This window comes from Haematobia irritans, chromosome 5 (genome assembly GCF_050003625.1).
Source record: "Haematobia irritans isolate KBUSLIRL chromosome 5, ASM5000362v1, whole genome shotgun sequence".
NCBI classification, from domain to species: domain Eukaryota; kingdom Metazoa; phylum Arthropoda; class Insecta; order Diptera; family Muscidae; genus Haematobia; species Haematobia irritans.
The window spans coordinates 13962224-13985843 of record NC_134401.1 but is presented as its reverse complement, the minus strand read 5'-3'; the positions used below and the strand labels follow the sequence as shown (position 1 = coordinate 13985843).

Genomic DNA, 23620 nt, shown 5'->3' with positions numbered 1-23620 from the left:
AATTTTGTCAAAATGTTATTTCTATGGAAATTTTTTTTTTAAATTTTATTTCTATAGAAAATTTTCTACAAAATTTTATTTCTATAGAAAATTTTCTCAAAATTTTATTTCCATAGAAAATTTTCTCAAAATTTTATTTTTATAGAAAATTTTGCCAAAATTTTATTTTTATAGAAAATTTTGCTAAAATTTTTATTTCTATAAAAATTTTGTCAACATTTTATTTCCTTTGAAAATTTTGTCAACATTTTTATATCTGTGGAAAAGTTTTGTCGAAATTTTAGTTCTGTAGAAAATTTTGTCAAAAATTTAATTTCTCTAGAAAATTTTCCATAGCTCCTATATTAACATTTTAAAAGTTATACAATATATAGTTTGTCTTTAAATAAATATTTAGTGGTATTTATTACTACATATTACATAAACATTTCTTTCAGTGGACATAATTATAAATATCAATTTGTTTACTTTCTTAATATAGCAGATATAAAAATACATAAAATCTTTGGAAAATATTTTATTCTTGTTGAAAATCAAGAAATTAATTATTGGCCCTGGGATCGTATGATACATATTAATTAATTGGTATTTCGTATACGTCACAGGGAATCGACTGGCAAATATATTATAAAGGGTGATTTGTTAAGAGCTTGATAACTTTTTTTTTAAAAAAAACGCATAAAATTTGCAAAATCTCATCGGTTCTTTATTTGAAACGTTAGATTGGTCCATGACATTTACTTTTTGAAGATAATTTCATTTAAATGTTGACCGCGGCTGCGTCTTAGGTGGTCCATTCGGAAAGTCCAATTTTGGGCAACTTTTTCGAGCATTTCGGCCGGAATAGCCCGAATTTCTTCGGAAATGTTGTCTTCCAAAGCTGGAATAGTTGCTGGCTTATTTCTGTAGACTTTAGACTTGACGTAGCCCCACAAAAAATAGTCTAAAGGCGTCAAATCGCATGATCTTGGTGGCCAACTTACCGGTCCATTTCTTGAGATGAATTGTTCTCCGAAGTTTTCCCTCAAAATGGCCATAGAATCGCGAGCTGTGTGGCATGTAGCGCCATCTTCTTGAAACCACATGTCAACCAAGTTCAGTTCTTCCATTTTTGGCAACAAAAAGTTTGTTAGCATCGAACGATAGCGATCGCCATTCACCGTAACGTTGCGTCCAACAGCATCTTTGAAAAAATACGGTCCAATGATTCCACCAGCGTACAAACCACACCAAACAGTGCATTTTTCGGGATGCATGGGCAGTTCTTGAACGGCTTCTGGTTGCTCTTCACTCCAAATGCGGCAATTTTGCTTATTTACGTAGCCATTCAACCAGAAATGAGCCTCATCGCTGAACAAAATTTGTCGATAAAAAGCGGATTTTCTGCCAACTTTTCTAGGGCCCATTCACTGAAAATTCGACGTTGTGGCTCGTTAGTAAGTCTATTCATGATGAAATGTCAAAGCATACTGAGCATCTTTCTCTTTGACACCATGTCTGAAATCCCACGTGATCTGTCAAATACTAATGCATGAAAATCCTAACCTCAAAAGAATCACCCTTTATTACAAAGTTTTCTTGAGCCTACCTCCCGTTGTTCCAATATAATTAAAAGAAAATTTTAATGCTTTGTGACAAAGGTAATGTAAAAGATTTTCACAGTTTTTTTCCTTTTAAATTTTGGCAATTCTTACAATTTATTGATACCTTAACTTATTATTAAAATTATAAAATATTCAGGTTCAGTGGAAGTGGAAGTGGGTCAAGATTGTTTCTTTTGAACATATTCAATTTACGAAATTATGTTTTATGTCCATATATCTCCTGCTGTTTGGAAAAGTTTTTTTTTTGTTATTTACCTCCCCATATCTCAGTAGAAGTTCAAAGGAAATTTTCGAAATATAAATTAAATAGAGTCTTTGGAAAATGATTATTTAATTGAAAATACATAAAATAAATATAGTTGATACATTCGAAGGTTAATAAGGAATTAACATTTGATTTTAGTTCTCGATGGGTATTAAAACAATTAAGTTATGTTTTAAGTTTGTCAACTAGAAGATGATATATCCCAAATGGGCTAAAATTTAATGCCTAAAGTCATTTAATTTGAATTAATTCATTCCCACTTGCCTTTAAATATACACCCCAATGGACTCGATTTTAATCATTTTAGACATTGCACTTAAATTAGTCTCTTGTATGGTATAATAAAATGCAGAATGATTTTAGGAAGTCATATATATATATCAGAAATCCTTACTCGATCTCTAAAATTGGTTTATTTTCCAGTTTTTGTTTTCTTTTTGGTACCTCGACTTACATTTTCATCCTTATACCTTTAAGTAAATAATCAATCATTCATTTCTGTTCATTGCCATGTTTTTCATTTTCTTCGGCATTTTTATGAAAATCATATCTTTTGATGGATATGGTAGACAATTATTGATGAACCCCCCCTGGAAAAAGTCTGAACCATAAGTTTTGTTAGAAACTCAATTATTTTAACATTCTGTTCACGATTAATTGGCAGCGGTTTTGATTAAATATATTCTTGATGAAATTAATTGATAATAGAATAAATAGTGGTTTACCCATGATAAGGAAACAATAATGAAAATGTTACTTGTGGAATTAATCGATTTATTTTGATGACATTTGGAGAAAAGGTTATATGTCACAATAGGCAATCGGGGAAAGCTCAAAGATAATAGGAATATATTTCCGTATGAGGGTTGCGTATGGCTTAATGAATGTTAGGTGTAAGCATTCAAGTTTGGGAAATTTTTTAAAAAATTTTACACACTTTCAATCAAACTAATAAGCAATAAATCGACTGATTTAAGGAAATAAAATAAAATAAAATAAAATAAAATAAAATAAAATAAAAAAATAAAATAAATTTAAATTAAATTAAATTAAATAAAATTGAACTAAATAAAATAAAAAAACTAAAATAAAATTATTATGAAATAACAATACACGGTAGAAAACGTCCTCCAATGTTACCCTTGTGCCACTCTAGTGGGCTTTTTGTAACTCAATTGAACTAAATAAAATAAAATAAAATAAAATAAAATAAAATAAATTAAAATAAAATTATTATGAAATAACGATACACGGTAGAAATCGTTCTCCAATGTTACCCTTGTGCCACTTTAGTGGCCTTTTTGCCACTCATTCAAGTGGTTATATTTTTGTGCCTCAGTTTTAAATGTGCCACTAAATGCTATACTGTTTTCCATTTGTATACCACTTTTTATTTGATTTCTTTTGTACAGTAGTAGTTTTCATAAATTTTGATCCCAAATCTCATAGTTATTAGAATTTTTTCCAAATAGACACTTGAACCGCCTAAAAGTATGCAAAGAAAATGTGCAGAACGCCAGTGGGATGTAAATGGAGCACGAATCTAAAGTTGAAGCACTAGATATTTTTATATAAAAGCTCAATTAGTCCAATTCTCACATACATCGGTCGAAGAAGAGGAAGTGCAACATAGAAATTTTACAACGGGTCCAACTGACTTTTTTTTTGTCCTCCCATAACTGGGACAATGAAGACCACTTCAAGCAGAGCCGCGGGGACAATGCTATACTAAAGACCTATAGAGGTTCAGATAATGGACAGAAACAGGGAAAAATGATGGACCATCAAGGGTTAATAGTGGAAACGGTGGATGTAATGGCGGATGTCGCATCAATCCATCATCGTACATCTGTGGTGGCCATAGCTGCCAGTAACATAGCTATGAGATAATGGGACCCCACAACAGATACGAGAGGGAAATAGCTGATACTCCAATGGGCGGGACTGGGCGTATATGTGGAGGACTCAGACACCGATACTGTTTTGAGGATGATGAGACTTTGTAACACTACCACTGCCTCTACCGTGCGAGTTTTTGATTGGGGACCTTGTCCTGTTAGGAACTGGGGAACGGAAATAAATTATGAAATTTTTTAGAGACACAGAAAATACTATGTGGTAACCCAGACAAGACAAATACTTAGTAACTACTCAAGGGTAATAGGACGACATTCAAGAGGGCAGTGGGAATAATGACCGGGGACCAAGAATTGAAAGCACATCTATGCCGAAAAGGAGCAGCAAAAGATGGTAGGAGCAGCAAAAGACGCCAGTAAGATGGCCATGAGAGAATGGAACCCCAGAACTGATACCATAGGGAAATAGCTGATACTCCGATGGACTTGAGTGGCGTGAGAGGGCGGGACTGGGCGTATATGTGGAGGACTAAGACACCGAGACTGTTTTGAGGATGATTAGACTTTGTAACATTACCACTGCCTCTTCCGAGCGAGTTTTTGATTCGGGACCTTGTCCAGTTGGGAATTGGGGAACGGAAATAAATTATGGAAATTTTTAGAGACACAGAAAATACTATGTGGTGAACTACTCAAGGGTAATAGGGCAGTGGGAATAATAACCGAGGACCTAGAATTGAAAGCACATCTATGCCGAATAAGAGCAGCAAAATATAGTACATAGGGCATCGTTTGAGGATGATAGACTTGATGAGAACAATGTGTCGTTTTTCAGTAATGCTGGTGACATTTCTGAGTGTTTCAAACTTCTCTAAGTGGTTTCACCGCAATGTGATTCGGCCATAAAAAGGAGATCCATTGTCATTGAAAAGAGAAAATGTCACCACCGTGGTAACACAATGTGAGCCTTAAATAGCGGGCTGCCACTATATTTAACCGAACTTAAGGGTACAACGGCGAGAAGAAGATATACCACACAACAAGCCGAATACTGGCTTTGGTGTATTTCAGCCGACATGAGAAAAGGCAACCTGAGACTTTTTTCCAACCTAACTACAGCTCAGTAAGTATTGCCAACAAAAATACCGCCTAATTTATTCCAATTAAAATTTTAATTGAATAAAAAAATATATTCAATTAAAGATTTTTTAATTCAAGCAATTTTATATTAATTTTGCATATGTTTCATTTGTATACCCTCCACCATAGGATGGGGGGTATATTAACTTTGTCATTCCGTTTGTAACACATCGAAATATTGCTCTAAGACCCCATAAAGTATATATATTCTGGGTCGTGGTGAAATTCTGAGTCGATCTAAGCATGTCCGTCCTTCCGTCTGTTGAAATCACGCTAACTTCCGAACGAAACAAACTATCGACTTGAAACTTGGCACAAGTAGTTGTTATTGATGTAGGTCGGATGGTATTGCAAATGGCCCATATCGGTCCACTTTTATGTATAGCCCCCATATAAACGGACCCCCAAATTTGGCTTGCGAAGCCTCTAAGAGAAGCAAATTTCACCCGATCCGGCTGAAATTTGGTACATGGTCTCTAATAAACATGCAAAATTTGGTTCACATCGGTCTATAATCATATATAGCTCCCATATAAACCGATCCCCAGATTTGGCTTGCGGAGCCTCTAAGAGAAGCAAATTTCATCCGATCCGACTGAAATTTGGTATACGGTGTTAGTATATGGTCTTTCACAACCATGTAAAATTTGGTTCACATCGGTCTATAATTATATGTAGCCCCCATATAAACCGATCTCTAGATTTGACCTCCGGAGCCCCTTGGAAGAGCAAAATTCAGCCGATCCAGTTGAAATTTGGTACATGGTGTTAGTATATGGTCTCTAACAACCATGCAAAAATTGGTCCATACCTGTCTTAATTATATATAACCCTCATTTAAACCGATCCCCAGATTTGACCTCCGAAGCTATTGGAGGAGCAAAATTCATCCGACCCGGTTGAAATTTGGTACGTGGTGAAATTTGGAACATTGTGTTAGTATATGGCCCCTAATAACCATGCTAAAATTGGTCCATATCGGTCTATAGTTATATATAGCCGATCACCGAATATAATCTACCAAAATTTTATTTCTATAGAAAATTTTGTCAAAATTTTATTACTGTAGAAAATTCTGTCAAAATTTGATTTCTATAGAAAATTTTGTCAAATATTATTTCTTGTGAATTGTGAATGACAGTTTTAGTACAAGTTTCTATAAAAAGATTCGGTAAATAAGATTCTGCCTGGCCGAACTTACGGCCGTATATGCTTGTTTGTATTATTATTTAATTTTGTTATTGACTTTAACATTTCTCTGACAGAAAATTTTGCAAAAAAATTTTTTTTAATAATGACAAAAAATTATTTCAATGAACATTTTAATTAAAAAAATAAAAAAAAATGAACAAGAAAAATCAATTAGTAAATATGACAAAAATTGATTTCAATGGACATTTTAATGGAATTAACAAAAATAAATTATATCTTTTATTGATTCAATAATTTTTTATCATTGTTTTTTTTTTTTGAATAATTTTTTTTTAAATAAAAACATCAATTAGTAAATATGGCAAAAAGTTATTTCAATGAACATTTTAATGTTATTAAAAATATATATATATATTAATTTTGTATTTTTTTTATAAATATTATTTAGTTTTCGACGTTATTGTTTATCCGACTGAAAATTGTTCAATAAAAAATCAAATGATTTCGTGATTGAGGACAACAAAATATTTTTTCCCTGTGGGAGTATTTTTGAGGCAATGGTGAAAATTCATTTTTCCTTTACTGCTAAGGTGTAATTTCGTAGAAGGGTAAATCTCAAAAAGTTGATTTTAATGTAATTCAATTATCGTAACAGGTAATTTATTTTCCCCATAATTTTTTTTTTCTTGTCATATAATTGCATTAATTAGATAGTATTTCTTGAATTATGCTAATATAATTATTTTATATTTTTTAAGACCTTTATAATTCAGGTCACAAAATAAAAAAGGTAATTTTTATAAATATTTCACTAAACAAACTTTCGATAATACGTATACATTGAATTCACTCCTGCATACTCATTTTCCCACACACACAAAAAAAGTAACATTTCTATGCCCAAAGTCATACTCAATACATAATGCAAAAGATAATAAAGAACATCTCAATATGTCTGTCGTTTTTTTTTCTTTTGGGGCATTACAGCGAGACATTATCATCATATCCTGTGCCCTGAAAATGTTAATCTCTTCAATTCAATTCGAAATGCCTAATGGCTAATGGAAATAATTTCCTCCACACATACAATATTTAGAGAATGGGTATATGAGCTTGGAATTAAAACAACCTATCTAATTAGAACATTACTTGGGGAAATAACAATCCAAAACGCACAAAAAAAAAAACTCTAAGACGAAAAGATTTTCTTAATAAATTATGTATGCAGCCATTCTATGCGGGCCAAAAATGCTCAGCTGGAAGAGTCAGCCAAGCATACATTTTATCATCAATTTATTTCCTTTGCCATATCATGCTGCAATCACCGACAGGCATCAAGGCAATTCCAAATGAATCGACTTCAAAGTAATTCCCTATAAAGGGCAGATATCCTATACAAAGGCCCACATTACGATGAGGCACTTAATAAATAAAACAAAAAGACAATGGTCTGAAATATTTTCTTGAGCTGAAGGAATACAATCTCACACACCCAAAAACACATAGACACATTTCATTATACATGGAGATAATATCCAAGGTAGAGATTTAATAATGACAACCGGAAAGTAATGAAATGAATAGAACGGGGTGTGTGTGTGACTATGTATGTGGGTGAGCGAGAGTAAGTAGGTGAGTATAGAGAATTAGCCTCAATTCAATATCATATGTAAGTGGATGACTACCCACTAAGAATAACAAGCATACTCATCCACACACATTACGCTCTTTCTCTCACCCATTCGATTCTCAATTCAAGCTTACTCATCATATCTGCTATGCTTATAGGTGAATGTAAGTGAGCTGAAATTGTTGTTAGCGGGGTATGGGGATTTCTTGTAATGATACAGGAAAGAAGATAAATGCCGGATACTTGTCTGCACACGTCGGAAAAACAGATTGAAAATGTTCAAGAAGGAAAACACACACACACACACGCACGCACACAAATAACAAGACAAAGTAGAAAAACACGCTAAAACTCTTCACAGTTAATGCTTGCTCCCAAATAATGTTGAAAATTTGTTTCTTCAAATTTTTGTTTTTGTTTTATTTCAGAAACAAACAAAAAAACGAAACAGAACACTTTTTGCAATTCATTGTAATCAACGACAGCTGATGGAAAACATATATAAAAAAGGCCAATTTGCCAAAAACGAGGTTGGAAATTTAAGTAACAGAGCCCATAAAAGCCAAGAAGGCTATATCCAATAGAAAATACTGATTGAATGAGTTACAATGGAAAAAAATTAGATAAATTAAATGGTACGTTGTGCGTTATAGGAAGCCTCATAAGATCGGCTTTACCCACAGAGTTTAATTCGTCAAAACCCTGAAAGCGTATATCTCATCCCATTCGGTACATCGTTTGGGTATCACGGTTGCCATTCGAGCCAAAAATATTCTACAAAAATTCGACAAAATTTTATTAAAAACCTAACAATCAAAAAAAAAAAATATTTTGCAAAATTTTATTTCTATAAAAAATTTTGCCAATTTTTTTTTTTTGCTTTAGAAAGTTTTTGTTAAAACATATTTTTTTAGAAACTTTTGTCAAAATTTTATTGCTATAAACAATTTTATAACAATTTTATTTCTGTAGACAATTTTGTCATTTCTTTTCTATGTTTTGTCAATAATTTCTTCTTTAGAAAATGTTGTCAATTTTTTTCTATAGAAAATTTTGTAAAAATTTTATTTCTATAGAAAATTTTGTCAATTTTTTTTCTATAGAAAATTTTGTCAAAATTTTTTTTCTATAGAAAATTTTGTTAATTTTTTTTCTATAGAAAATTTTGTTATTTTTTTTTTTCTATAGAAAATTTTGTTAATTTTTTTTCTATAGAAAATTTTGTCAACATCTTTTTTTGTGATACGGTCAAATTTTGGTCAATATAAACTTGACGTATTTCTTTCAATTTTGCATTTAAGAAACCTGAACACCCCTCATTTTGAAGGTGTGTGTGTGTAGAATGTTGCTCCTATTTTGATTTTGGAATTCACTCTTCAGTTGTCAAAATGCCGTCCAAGCAAGAAGAAGCTGACAAAATCGCTAAAAGTTGCCAAATCAACCGTTACAAATGTAATTAAAGTGTTTGGGGAACGTTTGTCGACAGCCAGGAAGTCTGGATCGGGGGGAAATCGAAAACCGGAAGCCGCTGAGACGACAAAGAGAGTTGCCGGTAGTTTCAAGCGAAACCCTAACCTCTCTCTCCGAGATGCCGCAAACAAGCTGGGTGTATCGTCTACAACCGTGCATCGAGCCAAAAAACGAGCCGGACTATCGACTTACAAGAAGGTAGTGACTCCAAATCGCGATGATAAACAAAATACGACGGCCAAAGCGCGATCCCGGAGGCTGTACACGACAATGCTGACGAAGTTTGACTGCGTGGTAATGGACGACGAAACCTACGTCAAAGCCGACTACAAGCAGCTTCCGGGACAGGAATTTTATACGGCAAAAGGAAGGGGAAAGGTAGCAGATATTTTCAAGCACATAAAACTGTCAAAGTTCGCAAAGAAATATCTGGTTTGACAAGCCATCTGTACCTGTGGCTTGAAAAGCAGCATTTTCATAGCTTCCGGGACTGTCAACCAGGAAATTTACGTGAAAGAGTGTTTGAATAAACGTCTGCTGCCTTTCCTGAAGAAACACGGTTGTTCCGTACTGTTTTGGCCGGATTTGGCATCTTGGCATTACGGTAAAAAGGCCATGGAGTGGTACGCCGCCAACAACGTGCAGGTGGTTCCCAAGGACAAGAACCCTCCCAACACGCCAGAGCTCCGCCCTATTGAGAAATACTGGGCTATTGTCAAGCGGAACCTAAAGAAGACCAAAAAAACTGCTAAGGACGAGCAGCAGTTCAAGGCAAACTGGCTTTCTGCGGCGAAGAAGGTGGACAAGGTGGCTGTACAAAATCTGATGGCAGGTGTCAAGCGTGAGGCCCGGCAATTCGGATTTGGAAAAGCGAAAGCCTAACTGAATATTTTTCCTGAATTTTATACTAATTGAACATGAAAAAGAAATTTAATTTGATTTTTTAAATAAACGATTTCACCGTATCGCCCTTTATTCTATCAAAATTTTATTTCTATAGAAAATTTTGTCAACTTTTTTCTATAGAAAATTTTGTCAAAATTTTATTTCTATAGAAAATTTTGTCAAAATTTTATTTCTATTGAAAATTTTATTAATTTTTTTATAGAATATTTGATGAAAAATTTTATTTCTATAGAACATTTTGTCAATTTTTTTGTAGAATACTTGATCAATATTTTATTTCAATAGAAAACTTTTTAATTTTTTTTCTATAGACAATTTTGTCAAAATTTTATTTCTATTGAAAATTTTCTAAATTTTTTTCAATTTTTTTCTATTGAAAATTTTGTCAAAATTTTATTTTTATACAAAACTTTGTCAAAATTTTATTTCTATAGAAAATTTTTAAAAATTTTATTTCTATAGAAAATTTTGTCAAATTTTTTTCTAAAGAAAATTTTGTCAAAATTTTATTTCTATTAAAAATTTTCTAAATTTTTTTTTTCTATAGAAAATTTTGTCAAATTTTATTTATAGAAAATTTTGTCCAAATTTTATTTCTATAGAAATTTTTTTCTATAGAAATTTTATTTCTATAGAAAACTTTGTCAAAATTTTATTTCTATAGAAAATTTTGTCAAAATTTTATTTCTATAGAAAATTTTGTCAAAATTTTATTTCTATAGAAAATTTTGTCAAAATTTTATTTCTATAGAAAATTTTGTCAAAATTTTATTTCTATAGAAAATTTTGTCAAAATTTTATTTCTGTAGAAAATCTTGTCAAAATTTTATTTCCATAGGAAATTTTGTCAAAATTGTATTTCTATAGGAAATGTTGTCAAAATTGTATTTATATAGAAAATTTTGTTAAAATTTTATTTCTACAGACAATTTTGTCAAAAAAAAAATTTTATAGAATATTCTAAAAAATTTTATTTCTATAGAAAATTTTGTCAACATTTTTTTATAGCAAATTTTGTCAAAATTTTATTTCTATAGAAAATTTTGCCAAAATTTTATTTCTATAGAAAATCTTGTCAAAATTTTATTTCTATAGGAAATTTTGTCAAAATTTTATTTCTATAGAAAATATTGTCAAATATTTTTTTTCTATAGAAAATTTTGTCGTAATTTGATTTCTATTGAAAATGTTCTACATTTTTTTCTTATAGAAAATTTTGTAAATTTTTTTTCTATAGAAAATTTTGTCAATAATTTTTTTTTAGAAACTTTTGTCAAAATTTTATTTCTATATAAAATTTTTTCAACATTTTATTTCTATAGAAAATTTTGTTAAAATTTTTTCTATCGAACATTTTGTCAATTTTTTTATAGAATATTTGATCAAAATTTTATTTCTATAGAAAATTTTGTCAATTTTTTTTTCTATAGAAAATTTTGTCAAAATTTTATTTCTATTGAAAATTTTCTAAAATTTTTTTCTGTAGAAAATTTTGTCAATTTTTTTTCTATAGAAAACTTTGTCAAAATTTTATTTCTATAGAAAATTTTGTCAATATTTGTATAGAATATTTGATAAAATTTTATTTCTATAGAAACTGTTGTCAAATTTTTTTTTATAGAAAATTTTGTCAAAATTTTATTTCTACTGAAAATTTTGTCAAAATTTTATTTCAATAGTTGTAAAAATTGTATTTCTATAGAAAATCTTGTCAAAATTTTATTTCTATAGAAAATTTTGTCAAAATTTTATTTCAATAGAAAATGTTGTAAAAATTTTATTTCTATAGAAAATTTTGTCAAAATTTTATTTCTCTAAATAATTTTGTCAAAATTCTATTTCTATAGAAAACGTTGTTTTTTTTTTAAATTGTATTTCTATAGAAAACTTTGTCAACATCTGTTTTTATAGAAATGAAATTTTTACAAAATTTCTATAAGAAAGATGTTGACAAAATTTTCAAAGTTTTATTTCTATAGAAAATTTTTATCAAAATTTTATTTCTATAGAAAATTTTATTAATATTTTATTTCTGTAGAAAATTTGTGAAGTACCTCTTTGGTGGAAAAAAATATTTGGCAAAATCTAATCAAAAACACTGATATGTCTACCATTGTACCAAACAGTAAAAAAATCGAACATTTTGGTTAGAATTCTGCAAACTGTGGCAACCGTGGTGGGCATCCAACCGTAAGCACCAAACCATAAATTACACCATATCAGTCCAAATTGTAGGTAGACTTGGCTTTTGTAGGTAGACTTGGCTTTTGCCTGCCAAGTGCCATAGGTTCATAGCCAAATTCGGTCAAACTTTATAAAGTTTTTTTTTTTTAGCTAATGCACATATCGATTTTTGATGAGTACGTGCAAGTGTTCCTTTGTTTTTCTTGAAGACTTATAAGAATACTCGCATATGCCAAACATAAGATTTAAGAAATGCAAGCAAAATCATTAATGATATAAAAAAAATTTATGTGATCATTTTGATTTTTTCCATTAGGAGAAAATTCGACTTTTGGACAAAATGTTGATAATTTCAATAAACACAAAATCAAAGGTCGACTTTTTTTCCTCACGAGTTTTTGATGAATTATCAGAATAAAAAGGTTTACATTACAATTCCTTTTCATTTCAAAGTCAGCCTTTCAATTTTGTCCTCGGAAGATGATTAATTGTTTTTTGTCCAACATCTAGAAATGAGTGTTTGTTAAAAGTCGTCAGAGCGGTCTTTTAAATTTCGTTGTTAAAAGACAATGGACGATGAATTTTATCCAACATCTTGGAATGGGATTATTGTGAAGCCAAAAAAAATGTTCTAACCTTAACTGTAAGATCCCTTGTGCTATAAAAAAGTGTATTGTGGGAAGCTAGGCTGATGCTTTATAAATTCAAAATATGAATTATGAGTTGATTACTACCGTGAGATGGATATATCATGTCTTCCTCATTTGGCCAAATTCTATCCATCCATTATCATCTGCTTCGTTCACAATATATTTATAGGAAAGCTATTTGCCAGTTTTCAAATATGTCGTCCTTCATAATGAACCCCCCCCCCCCCAAAAAAAAAAAAAAAAAACCCTACCTTGTTATGCCCCAGCATCTGCCACCACTCCAGCCAAAAGTCAGTAATATTTTGTACTGATAAATGACGGCAGAGATGAGTATGCGATAAACAAAGTGGGGAGATAATAACGAACGCTAAAGGTGAGTTAATTGTTTGTTTATCTGTGGCAATGGATGTAAAAAAAAATGTATATTATTACAGAATTTTCCAAAGGTGATGAACGATGGGAATGCTGAAGGGTTGAAGTTGATATGTTTGTATGCCAAGGAATTAGATTTAAAAGGAAGGAAATGTATTGTATAAGCAATTTGAAGACTTATGTCGTAGGAAGTATAATTGGGTAAATAATAAAGGATTTAGGAAAAAGGGAAAATGCTCTGATGATTTCCTATGTAAATTAGAAGAACATCAGATATACTACATATTCCATAAAATTTTCGTACAAATATTTTCCCTGTCTGTCTGTTAGTGATAGACGGACACGTTTGCCTGACTTATAAGTAAATGATGACTGATATGTATGTCTTGAAACCATATTCAGGTTCCCAGCACAAAATGCAGCACTATTTCAGCAGGATTGTAAGTGAGAAAGGCACACCCAGAGAAGGAATATGATCACCTCAAGCATATTTTGAGAGCAAAATGTTATTTTTGGGTGGTGACCATGTAACATGGTTTTCGCAACCATGTTATTTTATCCGAAATCATGTATCTGATTTCGGCAATCAGGTTATATTTGACGAGAAAATAACATATTAGTGACAAACATGTTACATGGTCACCATACAAAAATAACATTTTGCTCTTAAAACATGTTTGAGGTGATCATATTCCTTCTCTGCGTGCAGTACCAACTGCTTACAAAACAACCGAATCAGCGCTGATTTTTGTGGGCGATGTCCGGATTTAGATCAGCTTCTACAAAGCGCTGATAGCTCATTTTAATAGAAATATTGCTCAGAAGTGATATATAATCATTGTTGGCGTGAAGGAAAACAGCATTACCTTTCATACATCTATACTGCATGGATTGGTTTCAATAACGTAAGCGAATGATCATAAACTAGTTTGATTACTCGTTTACGTTGCTGCCACCGATTCATGCAGTATGGATGCACTGTCTACTTTTTTGTATAGCAAAAAACGCAACTAAACTCTTACTGCTGAAGTATTTTTTGCTGGGGACTAACTTTCATGCATCTATACTGCATGAATTGGTTGCAATAACGTAAACGAATGATCATAAACTAGTTTGATTACTCGTTTATGTTATTGCCACCGATTCGTGCAGTGTAGATGCACTGCCTACTTTATTGTATACCAAAAAGCGCAACTAAACTCTTACTGCTGAAGTATTTTTTGCTGGGTTATTATCATTTCTAAGCCGCTCGTCTGACAGGTGACATATTTATTACAACAACAGTTCATTTTAGGTGGCAGCCGATGTATCAGGCTCACTTAGACTATTCAGTCCATTGTGATACCACATTGGTGAACTTCTCTCTTACCACTGAGTGCTGCCCGATTCCATATTAAGCTCAATGACAAGGGACCTCCTTTTTATAGCCGAGTCCGAACGGCGTTCCACATTGCAGTGAAACCACTTAGAGAAGTTTTGAAACCCTCAGAAATGCCACCAGCATTACTGAGGTGGGATAATCCACGGCTGAAAAACTTTTTGGTGTTCGGTCGAAGCAGGAATCGAACCCACGACCTTGTGTATGCAAGGCGGGCATGCTAACCATTGCACCACGGTGGCTCCCGCCGTTGGTAATGGTGTGGGCCGCCGTAACGTCCGATTGTCGCTCCCCGATTCATCGACCGTGAGATCACGTTATCGGAAAAATTTTCGAAAGACAAAAATTTCCTAAAGCACGCATCAACCAAAAGTGACTTAAAAGGAGGTTCCATGCTTCACTTCTACGGCAAAATGGCCACCACAATATCTGGAATTTTGCGCCGGGGACACGTTGGCACTAAAAAGTAACGAAGCGTGAGACAGCGCTTCGCCGAGTTTAGGCCAAAATACTGCATATACCACGTACCAAATTTCAAACGGATCGGATGAATTTTTCTCCTCCAAGAGCTCCGAAGGTCAAATCTGGGGATCGATTTAAATGGGTGTTATATATAATTAAGACCGGTATGGACCAATTTTTGCATGGTTGTTAGAGACCATATACTAACACCATGTACCAAATTTCAACCGGATCGGGTGAATTTTGCTCTTCGAAGGGGCTCCGGAGGTCAAATCTGGGGATCGATTTATATGCGGGCTACATATAATTATGGACCGATATGGACCAATTCCTGCATGGTTGTTAGAGACCATATACTTACACTACGTACCAAATTTCAACCGGATGGGGTGAATTTTGCTCTTCCAAGGGGCTCTGGAGGTCAAATCTGGGGATGAATTTATATGGGGGGGCTACATATAATTATGGACAGATGTTTATCAATTTTTGCATGGTTGTTAGAGACCATATACTAACACCATGTTCCAAATTTCAGCCGGATCGGGTAAAGTTTGCTTGTCTTAGAGGCTCTGCAAGCCAAATCTGGGGATCGGTTTATATGGGGGCTATATATAATTATGGACCGATGTGGACCAATTGTTGCATGGTTGTTAGCGACCATATACTAACACTATGTACCAAATATCAACCGAATTGGATTAATTTTGGTCATCCATGAGGCTCCGGAGGTCAAATCTGGGGATCGGTTTATATGGGGGCTATATATGTTTATCAACCGATGTTTATCAATTTTTGCATGGTTGTTAGAGACCATATACTAACACCATGTACCAAAATTTCTGCCGGATCGGATGAAATTTGCTTTTCTTAGAGGCTCCGAAAGCCAAATCGGAGGATCGGTTTATATGGGGGCTTTATATAATTATGGATCGACGTGGACCAATTTTAACGTAGTTTTTAGAGTCCATATACTAACACCATGTACCAAAATTCTGCCGGATCGGATGAAATTTGCTTCTCTTAGAGGCTCCGAAAGCCAAATCGGAGGATCGGTTTATATGGGGGCTATATATAATTATGGATCGACGTGGACCAATTTTTGCATAGTTATTAGATACCATATACTAACACTGGGGAGCCACCGTGGTGCAATGGTTAGCATGCCCGCCTTGCATACACAAGCTCGTGGGTTCGATTCCTGCTCCGATCGAACACCAAAAAATTTTTCAGCGGTGGATTATCCCACCTCAGTAATGCTGGTGACATTTCTGAGGGTTTCAAAGCTTCTCGAAGTGGTTTCACTGCAATTTGGAACGTCGTCCGGACTCGGCTATAAAAAGGAGGTCCCTTGTCATTGAGCTTAACATGGAATCGGGCAGCACTCAGTGATAAGACTGAATAGTCTAAGTGAGCCTGATACTGATACATCGGGCTGCCACCTAACCTAACCTAACCCCATGTACCAAATTTCAGCCTGATCGGATGAAATTTACTTCTCTCAGAGGCTCCGCAAGCCAAATCTGGGGATCGGTTTATATGGGGGCTATATATAATTATGGACCGATATGGACCAATTTCTGCATGGTTGTTAGAGATCATATACTAACACCACGTACACAATTTAAACCGAATCGGATGAATTTTGCCCCTCCAAGAGGTTCCGGAGGTCAAATCTGGGGATCGGTTTATATAGGGGCTATATATAATTATGGACCGATGCGGACCAATTTTTGCATGGTTGTTAGAGACAATATACTAACACCATGTTCCAAATTTCAAACGGATCGGATGAAATTTTCTTCTCTTAGAGGGTCTGCAAGCCAAATTTGGGGGTCCGTTTATATGGGGGCTATACGTAAAAGTGGACCGATGTGCCCCATTTGCAATACCATCTGACCTACATCAATAACAACTACTTGTGCCAAGTTTCAAGTTGATAGCTTGTTTCGTTCGGAAGTTAGCGTGATTTCAACAGACGGACGGACGGACATGCTTAGATCGACTCAGAATTTCACCACGACCCAGAATATATATACTGTATGGGGTCTTAGAGCAATATTTCGATGTGTTACAAACGGAATGACAAAGTTAATATAGCCCCATCCTATGGTGGAGGGTATAATAATAACTTGGAGCCCATTTTATATTTTAACTAAATTCTGTAATGTTATTTTATAGAAAATTCAATTGAAATTTATATGTTGTCATAAACACTTACACACACACACTCTTACAAAACCAAACGCAACAAAAAAAACATATTTGCATATCTCTATTGATATTGATTTACAATTTCTATATCGCAATGTTGCAAAAAAACATACACACACACCCATTTACATAAACATAGATGATTTTGCAATTCGTATAATTAATCCATAATTTATGATAGATAAGCATTAGGTTGATAACAGACACATATCACCCATCCGATATGAAAATAAAAATGGAAATTGTGAAATGTTAAATCTATCCAATAGAGTAGAAAAAATTTTGTTTCACACACGCATAAATTCAATATCCGATTGCCGTTTCAATTATCATTGAAGTGGATGTACTATGAACTAATTAAATTCCTCTTTTACGTTGGATACCATGAGATATTATAAATGTGGAGCTGTGAACCGAGCGCAAATGAATTTATCAAAATATTGGGATGGATTCGAGTGAATGATAATATATCAGAAAGGCAATAAATTCGGCCAGAGCGAATGTAAATATGCACCACCCATTCAGTTTTCATTGTTTCCAAATGCGAGAGGTTTCTTCATATATTTCTCTATTCATATCAATTTCTTTCCTCCCATAAAAATTGCCTATATTTTTCATTTCTTGTTCCAACCCAATATATATATATTAATCACAAACGCCATGGAGCAAAGGCTTTTTCCAATAATAAAACAAAAAACATTTTGAAATGATTTGAGTACTTACGATAAATATCCAATTTCCAGCCATCTTCCATGCCAGACTCGGGTATCATACTCTGTTCAGCTCGACATGATAGATATTTGCCACGGTCATCAATTGTGGGTGTAAAGGTTAATATTGATGTGGTCATATTACCATCGGGATTAGCCTGTTAAGAATGAAATGTTGGGATAAGACAAATAAAAAGTAATTAGGTCAGATAGAGTAGCAGCAGTAAGGAAAGCAAGGATGGAAAATAAAATTTTTAAGAAAGTACCAAAAAGGATTTTTTTATGAGAAAAAGTACATTTTATTAAATTCCAAAAGAAAAATCCAGTGGAAAAATCTATCTAAGGAGCTCTTGACAATAATCTTATCAAGAGCTCCTTAGACAGGATTTTAAAGAAAATAAAATTAAGTTTGTCAACTCCTCAATTTTAAATATTTTTTTTTAGTTTAATATCCGCTTACATAGCCTATCGTAGTATTGAAACCACGGTGGCCGCAGAATTCTATAAAAATAAAATTTTGATAAAATTTTCTATAGAAACAAAATTTTGAAGAAATTTTCTATAGAAATAAAATTTTGCCAAAATTTTCATCAGAAATAAAATCTTAAAAAAATTTTCATCAGAAATAAAATGTTGATAAAACTTTCCATATAAATCAAATTTTGACAAAATTTCCATAGAAATAAAATTTTGACAAAATTTTCTATAGGAAATAAAATTCTGACAAAGTGTTTCTCAGAAATAAAATTTTGACAAAATTTTCTATAGAAATAAAATTTTGACAAAATTTTACATAAAAATAAAATTTTGATAAAAATTTCCGTAGAAATAAAATTTTGACAAAATTTTCTACCGAAATAAAATGTTGACAAAATTTTCTATAGAAATAAAATGTTGTCAAAATTTTCTATAGAAATAAAGTTTTGACAAAATATTCTATAGAAATAAAATTCTTACAAAATTTTCCATAGAAATAAAATCTTGACAAAATTTTCAACAGAAATAAATTTTTGACAAAACTTTCTATTAGAAATAAAATTTTGACAAAATTTTCACACAATTTGGTCTAGAAATAAAATTTTGACAAAATTTTCCATAGAAATAAAATTTTGACAAAATTTGTCAATAGCACACAATTTTAACAAAATTTGCATCAGAAATAACATTTTGACAAAATTTTCTAAACAAAAAAAAAATTTTTTGCCAAAATATTCTATAGAAATAAAATTTTGACAAAATATTCTATAGATATAAAATTTTGACAAAATTTTCTATAGAAATAAAATTCTGACAAATTTTCAACAGAAATAAAATGTTTACAAAATTTATTATAGAAATAAAATTTTGACAAAATATTCTATAGATATAAAATTTTTAAAAAATTTTCCATAAAAATAAAATGTTGACAAAATTTTCGACAGATATACAATTTTGACAAATATTTCTACTAGAAATAAAATTTTGACAAAATTTTCAATAGAATAAATTTTGACAAAATTTTCTCTAGAAATAAAATTTTGACAAAATTTTCCATAGAAATAAAATGTTGACAAAATTCTCCATAGAAATAAAATTTTGACAAAATTTTCTAAAGCACACAATTTTAACAAAAATTTCATCAGAAATAAAATTTTGAAAAAGTTTTCTATAGAAATAAAATTTTGACAAAATTTTCTATAGAAACAAAATTTTGACAAAATTCTCTATAGAAATAAAATGTTGATAAAATTTTTTATTGAAATACAATTTTGATAAAACTTTCTATAGAAATAAAATTTTGGCAAAATTCTCTATAGAAATAACATTTCGACAAAATTTTCAACAACAATAAAATTTTGACAAAATTTTCTATACAAATAAAATTTTGACAAAAATTTCTACATAAATAAAATTTTGACAAAATTTTCTATAGCAAACAATTTTAACAAAATTTTCATCAGAAATAAAATTTTGATAAAATTTTCTATAGAAATAAAGTTTTGACAAAATATTCTATAGAAATAAAATTTTTACAAAATTTTCTATATAAATAAAATTTTGAGAAAATTTTCGACAGATATAAAATTTGGAAAAAAAATTTCTATTAGAAATAACATTTTGACAAAATTTGCAATAGAATAAATTTTCACACAATTTTCTCTAGAAATAAAATTTTGACAAAATTTTCCATAGAAATACAATTTTGACAAAATTTTCTATAGCACACAATTTTAACAAAATTTTCATCAGAAATAAAATTTTTACAAAATTTTCTATACAAATAAAATTTTGACAAAATTTTCCATAGAAATAAAATTTTCAAAAAATATTTTATAGAAATAAATTTTTGACAAAATTCTCTATAGAAATAAAATGTTAACAACATTTTCTATTGAAATAAAATTTTGATAAAACTCTCTTTAGAAATAAAATCTTGGCAAAATTTCTATGTTAATAAATTTTGACTAAATTTTCTATAGAAATAACATTTCGACAAAATTTTCAACAGCAATAACATTTTGACAAAATTTTCTATAGAAATAAAATTTTGACAATAATTTCTACATAAATAAAATTTTGAAAAAAATTTCTATAGTAAACAATTTTAACAAAATTTTCATCAGAAATAAAATTTTAAAAAAATTTTCTATAGAAATAAAATTTTGACAAAATTTTCTATAGAAATAAAATTTTGCTAAATTTTTCTATAGAAATAAAATTTTGACAAAATTTTCTATAGAAATAAAATGTTGCTAAATTTTTCTATAGAAATAAAATTTTGGCAAAATTTCCTATGTAAATAACAAAACTTTCTATAGAAAAAAAATTTTGACAACATATTCTACAGAAATAAAATTTTGACAAAATTTTCTATAGAAATAAAATTTTGACAAAATTTCCTATAGAAAAAAAATTTTGACAAAATTTTCTAAAGAAATACAATTTTGACAAAGTTTCCTTAGAAATAAAATTTTGATAAAATTTTCTATAGAAATAAAATTTTGACAAAATTTTCTATAGAAATTAAATATTTTAAAAATGTACTATAGATATAAACTAAAATTTTCACAAAATTTTCTGTAGAAATAAAATTTTGACAAAACATTCTGAAGAACTAAATCGTTGCAAAATAATATTGTTTTGGTAGTTTTTAGTAAGATTTTCACCAAATAAGGGTAGATAATTTTTGTCTTTTCGTTTCGATCGTGACTGTAATTGTTCGCATTATTTTAGTACGCGATCGATAACTTCTTATCTAGAAAGTGTTCGTGTGGAAGCGTAATATAGAATCACATGCTTTATTGACTCAAACATTTTTGAAATTCAAGAAAATCCTGTTTGTGGCTATGGCGAGATTTTCTTCACGCATAAACTTATCTGTTTTGCCAAATTTGTTAAAGACTATTTGCAAATAAGTTTGTTAAAGACTTTCTCAAAATATCAAAATATTTTGTTAGTTTTGACACCAACCATATATCTGAAATCGGCTCAAAACTATCTACACAAATGGTAGTAAATCATTCGCGGGGGTACTACCTGGTCAGTACCAGGGTGAAAAGGTATTGAATAAAGTACTATAGTACTGCATTTTCCATCCCTGAAGGAAAGTAATCAAAAATAAGAGGGATGTTTGAAAGCCTAGAGCTAAATATTTATCGATTTAGTAAACACATTAAATAAAAGTGGGAAAATGGAAATATCGACTTTTTCACATTATAAAAAAATCGACTCTTCAAAATTTTAGAAAGATAAAAAAAAAAAACATTTTTTGTATTCCCTTTACGATTAGTCATTTCTGATTTGTATTTTTTTACACTATTAAGCTTTTATATTTTTTTCTCTCAGTGCATCCATATATATAAAACTGAAATTATTGTATACTTACAATTTCATGGGTATTTTTCATTGGTGTACTACCCTTCCACCAAGTAATTGTGGGTGCTGGTCGAGATCCAGTAACAACACAGCTTAATTGATATGAATTATCTGCAGACAAAGGGCGATTTTCTCCTTGTAATTTCACAAACAATGGTCGAACTGCATTGCGAAGATAATCAAATGGAATATAAAAAGAAAAAATTGAAAAATGAAGGTAAGTAAAAAAGAGAAGGCAAAAAATTGGCAGCAATGAATTATACAATGAAGTTGAAAAACGATAATAAATAAAAAACAAAAGAATGTGGTTATCAAGAGCAGATTAATCAGAAATCAAGGATAATCCTAAAAAAGGAAAAAGGATATTTTTGGTTCAGTATTTAAGGCGCAAACAAAAAGTTTTGGGGAAGAAATTTAAGTCTCACAAATTTCTAAAGGAAGAAAAAACCAGCGTTTTTGTTATTTTTATTTAAATATGAAAATTTTAATTGAAAAAAATGATTAAAAAGTGACTTCTAAAGTGAATGAAATTAAATGAAAAAAAAAACAAGTATATACGGCCGTAAGTTCGGCCAGGCCGAATTTTCCTTCCACCATGGATTGGGAAGAAACTTCTAAGAAAGACTGTCATCCACAATCGAATTACTTGGGTTGTGGTAATACTTACCGATGGTAAGGTATCTTAAAACTTCTTAACATCGTCTTCTAAATTGTAAGTTAGTCCATACGTGGTATATATTAGACAAAAAAGGTAAGTCTACAAATAGTTACGAATCGATATGGACTTTTGCCCGTTACTTTGAGAGCCAGAATTGAAATATGGGGGTCGCTTATATGGGGGCTATATATGAATTTGATATGAACCAATTTTTGTGTGATTGGGGATCGATTTATCTGAGGACTATATATAATTATAGACCGATATGCACCTAGTTAGGCATGGTTGTTAACGGCCATATACTACCACAATGTACCAAATTTCAACTGACACGGATGAAATTTGCTCCCCCAAGAGGCTCCAAAACCAAATCTGAGGATCGGTTTATATGGGGGCTATATATAATTTTGGACCGATATGGACCATTTTGGCATGGTTGCTAAATATCATATACTAGCACCACGTACCAAATTTCAACCAGATCTGATGAATTTTGCTTCTCTAAAAGGCACCGGAGGTTAAATCTGGGGATCGGTTTATATGGGGGCTATATATGATTATGGACCGATATGGACTAATTCCTGCATGGTTGTTAGAGATCATATACTAACACCACGTACTAAATTTCAATCAGATCGGATGGATTTTGCTTCTCCAAAAGGCACCGGAGGTCAAAGCAGGGGATCGGTTCGGGGGCTATATATAATTATAAACCGATATGGACCCATTTTTGAATGGTTGTTAGAGACCATATACTAACATCACGTACCAAACTTCAACCGAATAGGATGAATTTCGCTCTTCCAAGAGGCTCAGGAGGTCAAATTTAGGGATCGGTTTATATGGGGGCTACATATAATTATGGACCGATTTCGACCAATTTTTTCATGGTTGTTTGGGGCCATATATTAAAACCACGTACCAAATTTCAACTGAATCAGATGAATTTTGTTCTTTCAAGTGGCTACGGAGGTCAAATCTGTGGTTCGGCTTATATGGGGGCTACATATAATTATTGACCGATTTCGACCAATTTTTGCATGGGTGTTTGTGGCCATATATTAAAACCACGTACCAAATTTCAACTGAATCAGATGAATTTTGTTCTTTCAAGTGG

The 23620-nt window shown here is 31.3% G+C and overlaps 1 protein-coding gene across 5 annotated transcripts in view; it reads right to left on the bottom strand.

The window, feature by feature from the left end:
- side-VIII (sidestep VIII) overlaps positions 1–23620 on the bottom strand; it is a 431976-nt gene that overhangs the window by 74856 nt on the left and 333500 nt on the right. For all 5 annotated transcript variants that reach the window (XM_075310736.1, XM_075310739.1, XM_075310738.1 and 2 more), the window contains 2 exons: positions 21856–22007; positions 18004–18148 (listed from right to left, as the gene is read on the bottom strand). In XM_075310736.1, coding sequence (XP_075166851.1) covers positions 18004–18148; positions 21856–22007 — 297 coding nt within the window. The remainder of the gene's footprint in view (positions 1–18003; positions 18149–21855; positions 22008–23620) is intronic.